Here is an 8021-nt window from a genome sequence, read left to right on the forward strand (position 1 = left end):
ACATGCGGGATCTTTGCTACTGTGGCATTAACTTTATCAGTGACACCCAGCTGGCTTAAAAATGTGCCATTGGGTAGAATTTTCATAATAAGAGTCTGTAAATGCTCTGACACTATATTATAATCACTAATAACATCTCATTCTAAATGAGTGTATGTGGTGTTTTGCATGAGACTTACATGGCATGATGTGCTTTCACCTGTGTTCGACAGTTTCGCCCCCAGTAACAGTCGGGACGAGATGTCACAGCAACTGAGGAAAGAAAATCCAGTGAGGCTATTATGCAAAAAATGTTTGAAACTGCAGACCCTTCGTCTCTGGGTACAAGCAGTAAATTTGATTAAAAATACTGAATTTTCTAACCTGGCAGTTCAGATGGTGGGATGTTCTGTCTGTACTTGTAGGCCAGCTCCCTAAATGCCACCATACCACAGCAGGAGCACACGATGGTGTTTGCAGAGATCCGGCCATCTGACCAACATGAAGTCAAGGAGGACACCATTATTAGTCTTGATCTTGAATGTGGACTTATTGTACTAGGATACACTCTGTGCCACAGTATATTTTACAAAATAACCAACTAGTACTGAATAAACTAAACAACAGTGCTATAGGTTTTGATCTGAGGGCTCACCTGTCAGACTGTAGGTTTCCTGCTCTATTCCCTGCAAAGCCTCCTGAAGGAGATCTCTCCATGACTTTCCTTTGGACGACAGGTAGTTCTGGTGGAAGGATGGACATGTGCAAATAAAATTAAAATACTTACAACCCAGGACAAAATTGCATACTTTACAGAGTACAGTTGACTTAAATGGGTACAAGCAGTCAGTCTTACCTGAAGAATCTCTGATTCATAGTTATTAAAATTCAGCACACCATCCAAGCAGGTGTCTGTGGGACTGAACTCTAAAAAATAAATAAATAAATAAATAAATAAATACACAAATATTTTAACTGACAGACACTTGGCTAAGTGCAAAACATACAGCTACTATACAAATAACAAAAAATACAAAATACATAAGCTATAACACAGAAGTGGTCATACATTTATTCTACTATGTTTCATGCTTACAACAGAGCTATGTTTGAACAGTGCTGAGAACAAACTGCTTATGATGCGAGGATGAAAATCATCATTAAAAAACAAACAAAAAAAAAAACTAAAGAGATAAGTCCCTCCAAAATGCCATAACTGGGTCTATAAAGCTGGTAGTGTAAATCTCCCTGGGAATGTTTTCCTTAAACAGATACAAACCCCTGAATGGAGCCAAGCAGCCCTGACAGCCAATCCTCTGGCAACCCCAGTACATGTGACAATAGGGCCGCTGGCACAGCATACCTGCCAACACAAAACATCATGCATGTGAGGTGTATTATAATGTTTGTGCTACAATCTTTGGCTAGATGGCTGGAAAAATAGTACTTTAACTATCAGGTTTAGATGTGTTGCATACCACCAAGTACATAAATTAAATGATCTTTATACATCTACATAACTTAAGTAGTGCCAACAAAGACGGGCCTATTGCTAATACTCTATAGATTTCTGTTTTCTATATTAACTCAATTTCTGTTACTGACGTGTGTATGTACTGACAGTGTAATCAATAAAACCAATAACAACAGTCATTATGTATTGGCAGTGGCACTAACAAGGTCAGGGAACACTCACACTGTTGAGCTGCAACCTGCTGGTTGTTTAGCTCGGCCCGTCTGTCTGGCATTGGCTGGAAGCAGCAGGTGCAAATGAGGTGGAAGCCTTGAGGGGGGCAACGGTACTCCTGAGGAGCTGCAGACAGAATAGGAGCAGAAATAATGCTAAGATTTAAATGGAAGGCAGGAGAGGTGCGTAACCAGTGGTGTACCACTGAGTGAAAAGCTCAACTTTTAGCTTGTAATCTTTTATCTAATGTACAACACCTGAGGGGACATCAGAGGATGTTGAGGGCTGCTCCCCTGTGTGCTTTGCAGACCCCTCTTCAGTTGCTGGTTTGGATGGAGGAGGTATAGTTGGTGGACCTGGCAGACCAGGCCGCCAGAAATTTGAACCTGAAGCAAACAACAACTGACTGACCTCTCCCCTGAAGCCAGGACACTGTCTGCACATCACTAGAGGCTGACTGAAAACAAACAACAAAAAAACAACACATAAGAAAAATCATCAAATGGATTCACCTCTCAACAACAAACGACAAACTCCTATATTCTGCCATGTTATTAGGGCACAGTTTAAGAACTGATTTATGAGCTGATAGAAACAGATTCTGCCGCATGACCTGTTGCACCACCCTTGGAATGGGTGGGAACTACCACAACACGAAGCATCTTCATTCACTTCATGTTTTCTGTCAGTAATGTGTACAACATGCTCAGTTCAGAAACAGTTTACATCAAATTCTTCATGTATTGAGAATTAACAAGAAGAAGCAGCAAAGCAGCTGAATGCCAGGTCCTGATTTCTGTGAAACAGAAACATCATAAAGTGCTGTGGATGTAACTTCAAGGTTACTTTCCAACTGCTACTGCTAGAAAGAATGACCATCTACCATGATTAATGTCTACCTACAATTTCCATTTTAGCTGCTGCTATCAAGCCAAATTAAGACAGTGAACAATATTTTAGTGACCAGGTGCTTGAATTAGCCTTTAAATGGTTTGTTCCAGAGTAGAGTTAAGTAACCAGAAACAATAAAGAGTCAATTTGTCTGTTCAAACAGCCAGAGTATGGACATGTGTTTTAATCACTGCAGATTACAATGACATGCACACCATGAGGGCTTTTAGACTTGCAGGAACCTGAAATGAAATTTACCCACATGGATGTAGTATTGAAGTTTGAATGAAGTTTCATTTGAAATGGGGAGTCAGAAATTTCAAGAGGAACTGGAAAACTCAGAAGCAAATCTGAACCGAGCAACTGAACTAAAGTCCAGTTAGGTTTGTGCAGTCGAAAAAAAAAACCACGTGTGTGTAAACAGCATCTTTTCCTCTAACATCACTATGGACAAGAACAATATATGTAACCATGGTAAACGCACACAAAGATGGTAGTAGCTGAAAAAGACTCAGGAGCAATAATTAAAAACACAGAGGAAAAACATTTCACCTTTAAACACTCGATTAAAGTGGTTTAAACCAAACTAAAATGGATCAGATGCCATAATAAATACTGCTTTAAACAAATACAAATAAAAATAAGCAAACCTTTTACCTAAAGTCTGAGGAGTCACTGTCATTGTCCGAGAGCTCAAAGAGGTAATCGGAGCTGCCCTCCTCATCAGAGAACGAACGCTCTACTTTTGGCTGCAACATGTCCTGAGTTATCTTGTTACGACTGTCCATGCTCTTCAGATCCTCCTCACTACGACCCTTTTCTATGGGACAGAAAGGGACACACACAAACATATACAGTACAAACTCAGCATCTAGTTAGAGTTTTGGGAATATATGTGGAAGCAAATGTAATGTTAACTAAAAGCATCACTTTTAATGATTCCCTTGGGGAATCATTAAAAGGGATGCTTTTATGGGCTCTATGGGCACTGAAATAGCATCTTCAAAGATGTGCACAGTGCTCTTTATTTGTTCAAACCTGGGTGCTCAGTGAGGTAGGCCTCCACCAGGTTGTTGAGGATGTGGTTCTTACAAATCCTCTCCACAGGACAGCGACAGGTGGGGCAAAGAGGGGATCGCTCCATCCAGCCTGAGTAGCAGGCAGCACAGAAGACATGCATGCAAGGTTGCAAGCTGAATGGGGACACACACAACTTACAATTACACTCAAATACTATTTGGCTCCAAACTTTGAATGTGTGTGAAAGTGACGACGCTCTTGAGACTACCTGACACAGTCATGCAGCAAGTCCTGGCAAATAACACACGTCAGAGATTCCTCCATCTTGTCTGTCTTAGCACCATCCACCAGTGGTTTAGACAAATGACTTCCTTTAGTTGAACTAGCAACTTCTGTACTGGAGGTATGTGGCAAGTTTAAATGATAATCTTTATCTGTAAAGACAATAAATGTACATTGCATGGTAAAGTTTGGCATTGGTTGACTTTGGAAAGATGTTTATGGACCAAAAATCACAAAATCAAGCTTTAGTAGGGGAAATCAAGTAAAACCTAGTTAATATCCATGTTTGAAAACTAACCGTTACTGGTTTTCCTCTTCTTGTTTTGTGGCTCCATGTGGTCCAGGTCTGAAGTAGTAGCTTTGTTAGCTTGGCCTCATAAGGAAGAACAACAGACAAAGGTTAACTGCCTGTTTTGACAGATGCTGATGATCGAAAAATTTAGCTGGAAAGATTCTGACTAGGGATGGTCATATATACTTGATATCACCAGTAAATCTCCACAATAGATAATATTGATGACATTTTCTGGAATTTTTTTAATTTTACTGCAGGGATAAGCTGAAACATGCACGGCCAAAAGCAAAAGAGTTTCTTCCACAAAAGCAGCTACTTCAGTACTGTGGAAGTGGTTTAAGATTATTCTTGAGAGACAAAGAGCAAGAGGTGCTACAACTAAAGTCAAAGGCCAATGACTACACCATCTGGTAACTCTTCTGACTGTGAGGCAAGATGAGCCAAGATCTAACTCAACCAAATTCAATTTTATCACATTTTCACAAGTTTAATGTTTGGAAAAAGTGCACAAAATGTCTCAATTCCACTACACTGTACACTCAGCAGAGTCTCTGAACTTAAAGACCTAAATTGAAGATACAGAACATTTTTAAGTTTTATTTTTTTGCTTCAGTGTGCTGTAAACCAAACACAATTTCCTTGGCATATAACCAAATGGATTATTTGTGAGAATGCATCTGACACAGACAATCTCCTGTTGCATGCTGTACATGTGAAAGAGGAACTCCGGACCAGAATCTCAAGGCATTGTGCAGAGTTCTTGTGTGAAAATGGTTCATGTAAACAGTGAACCTACCAGAGGAAGGACAGGTTGTCGTTGCCATGAGGGCAGAAGTGTTGGGGATCTCAATACAGAAGTGGGAGGTGGAGGTGGAAGGCTGAGGTTCCTCCTGAGTTAGATCTTGAGGGACCTTTGTGAGCATTACAGGTTCCACAGAGAGTGACATCTCTGAAGCTTGAACAGGGGCCAGACTATGGGCTGATCTCTCCCTGTCTGAGGTTTAGATACAGGGTGGGGGTTACTAATGAGGCACAATATAGCAGTGGAATGAAAGGAGTTGCATTCAACAAAGAGTTGTGGGGAATTACCAGACTACTTACCATAACTGTGCTGTGAAATAGCTTGCTCCGATTTGAGTGAATGGTAGACATAGGCGATGTCTGCAACGTGATAAGAAAAGATGCTGTCTGTCCTTTTATGAAGACATCGATTTATTCTCATTGCTAACAAAACGACTTACTTTGTTCTGGCTCACTTTTCCTGTAAACAAAGTAGATGACATCGCCGTTCTGCAGCATGTGAGTTTGCTTCTTGACCAGTTTGGACATGTTAATCACCGTGCCATTGGTGCTACAGACAAACAAATAAGCAAGAGTAGAAGTGTGAAAGAAGCATAGTCTCTATATCAAACACATTTTCTCAATGAACAATCCCAAATCAGTAGTGCCCCATAGAACCTATATTTAGTTTGATGCACTTGACGTATGCAGATATTTTATGGTGCAGTTAAGAGTTAATTTTAGTATAAAGTACCTCATGTCTTCAAGCCACACCAGCCCTGAACTTTCATCTTGAAAAATCTTGCAGTGCTCGCCTGAGACAAGTTTGCTGGCCGGAAAGGAAAGATAACAGCCTGGAAACAAAATGACAAAACATTACCATGAAAACACAGACACTCTCCTTTGACTCACTCAGACAGAACCTACTCGTTTTTCTGCTTTTAGTGTCCTTGCTGTGGAGGGTGACGGGTAATACATGCATTTATTGAAGAGTACCGCGTTGTTAAATCAAATGCTCAGCCATTTAATGTTCTTTTAAAAATGATTTTTAATGCATTAAATCACTCTCAGACTTCTAAGATTCACCTGAAACTGTGTTGCCATGACAGTTTCAAAACCTTTCATAGTCTAGACATAAGCTAACCAATTAAGCCTAGTTGCTTTGCATTGCAAAACAGTAGACCCCAAAAGCTCTTGACAACAAAGCAGACACAGGGGGAAATATAGGCCTAACCCTTTATTAAACAAAACCTACACAACAAAAAAAAATCTACTTAATATTCTGCACACATGTTCTCAATGGACGCCTTTTGTTATCATCACAAGGGGCTGTCTAAGTTTGGTGCACTAAAGAAGGCTTTGTGTTTTCAAGGGGGAGGTTTTAAAGGCTCCAGACACTGACAGGACACCACAGGCACTATATTTTTTTTTTTTTTTATATATATAAAAAGGAATCACTGCATTTTATTTAAAGCAGGACATAAAAACCTTTAAATAATATTCAAACATGATTTAAGGAGTCACACACAAACCTACCTTTTTTCCTACCAACTGTGCACTCTCTGTTGAAGAGCAGCACCGTTTCACTGGAGTCCACTTTGACCAACTTCCCCCACGGCCGTCCTCTTCTGTGACTGTCCATCTTCTAGTATTTCTACAATAATAACAACAAATAAAGAGAGAAACACCAGTTTAGAAAGGTGTAATAATAAAATGCTCATGACAGCAAAAAGAAAGTGAAATTAACACATGTGACGTTTGTGACAAGACAAACTGAGACACTGACAGAAGATTAGCCACATTAGATTAAAAACTCGGCTCTTTATTATTAGTTAGCTCATTACGAGCAACACTTAAATAAACATTAGGCTTGGTTATTAGTGATTGTTAACTTTAAATTAGTTCCTAATCAGGTTTGGTACAGCCCAGGCTGCTACTGACACCCAGCTAGCTAACATAAGCTTGTTTTTGAGCTCACTAGCCGTCCACTGTTGTTGTTTTTTTTTTTTTTTTTTTTTTGCTGGCTTTGTTGTGTTATTAACTTGAAAAACGTTTAGTTATCACGGCCCCCAACTATCAGTCTGACATTTGTCATTATAACACGCAGGCTGTGGGATATTACAATAGCTAACGAGAGCACACACAACTTCGTTCAATAACAACACAACTCTAAGCTAACGCGATTGCTAACATTAGCTGCCGAGCACAGTGCGCATCCAACAAGACTAAATCAACAGTATTCAGCAGCATCCACAAATACCCGCAACGTTAAGCTAATGTCAGGTCTTTGGTGGTTATTTTACCGTCAAAAGCTTAGTCTGTTGTCCCTGTGTCTCTGTTTACAACAGCTTCTCCTCCTCATGGTCGAGCTAGGCACAAGATGCACTTCCTGCCAAACTCTGCTCTGACAATATATCAGCTGATGGAGGAGGGGCGCTTTGGCTTTGTGATTGGAAATGTGTGTCAGGCTGAGTGTGTGTGTGTCAGGCTGAGTGTGTGTGTGTCAGGCTGTGTGTGTGTCGGGCTGTGTGTGTGTGTGTCAGGCTGTGTGTGTGTCAGGCTGTGTGTGTGTCAGGCTGTGTGTGTGTGTGTCAGGCTGTGTGTGTGTCAGGCTGAGTGTGTGTGTGTCAGGCTGTGTGTGTGTCAGGCTGAGTGTGTGTGTGTGTCAGGCTGAGATCTGCACGATCTGCTGCTGGTGTGAACCGAGGTCACTGCAGAGAAAGGACGGGACCTCTGTACAGCTGAACTGACAATAGGTTTGTGTAATGTAATGTAATATGGGTTTCATAACAGCAGTGCAAATGTACGTGCATCACAGGAACATTAGTAGTACAGGTACATACATGAAATACCTGCCCAAAGAACTGCAAATTACTTATTCTAGTTTTTTTTTACATAAGCCCAAGTACTAAGTATTACACAAAATGTATCCTACAAAATGTGGAGTGCTGTTGATGCTGTTGATTCCCTGAATGTGCATGTCTACTTCAACATGAACCTCATAAATACAGTTTCTGCAGTAGAGGGTTGAAAGTTAAAATGGTAAATTCTTAATAATAGATTATAATCTTAGCGTTCTTAGTTAGT

The 8021-nt window shown here is 40.4% G+C and overlaps 1 protein-coding gene across 1 annotated transcript in view; it reads right to left on the bottom strand.

The window, feature by feature from the left end:
* chfr (checkpoint with forkhead and ring finger domains, E3 ubiquitin protein ligase) overlaps positions 1 to 7330 on the bottom strand; it is a 10843-nt gene extending 3513 nt beyond the window's left edge. The window contains exons 1-17 of the mRNA XM_026343279.1: positions 7238 to 7330; positions 6471 to 6588; positions 5689 to 5788; positions 5396 to 5505; positions 5256 to 5315; positions 4951 to 5148; positions 4158 to 4232; positions 3846 to 4011; positions 3596 to 3750; positions 3215 to 3377; positions 1924 to 2123; positions 1676 to 1792; positions 1259 to 1342; positions 836 to 906; positions 635 to 722; positions 364 to 471; positions 180 to 252 (exon numbers count right to left, since the gene is read on the bottom strand). Coding sequence (XP_026199064.1) covers positions 180 to 252; positions 364 to 471; positions 635 to 722; positions 836 to 906; positions 1259 to 1342; positions 1676 to 1792; positions 1924 to 2123; positions 3215 to 3377; positions 3596 to 3750; positions 3846 to 4011; positions 4158 to 4232; positions 4951 to 5148; positions 5256 to 5315; positions 5396 to 5505; positions 5689 to 5788; positions 6471 to 6576 — 1874 coding nt within the window. The 5' untranslated portion in view covers positions 6577 to 6588; positions 7238 to 7330. The remainder of the gene's footprint in view (positions 1 to 179; positions 253 to 363; positions 472 to 634; positions 723 to 835; positions 907 to 1258; positions 1343 to 1675; positions 1793 to 1923; positions 2124 to 3214; positions 3378 to 3595; positions 3751 to 3845; positions 4012 to 4157; positions 4233 to 4950; positions 5149 to 5255; positions 5316 to 5395; positions 5506 to 5688; positions 5789 to 6470; positions 6589 to 7237) is intronic.
* Positions 7331 to 8021: the final 691 nt, after the last annotated feature.

This window comes from Anabas testudineus, chromosome 9, assembly GCF_900324465.2.
Source record: "Anabas testudineus chromosome 9, fAnaTes1.2, whole genome shotgun sequence".
Taxonomy (NCBI): Eukaryota; Metazoa; Chordata; class Actinopteri; order Anabantiformes; family Anabantidae; genus Anabas; species Anabas testudineus.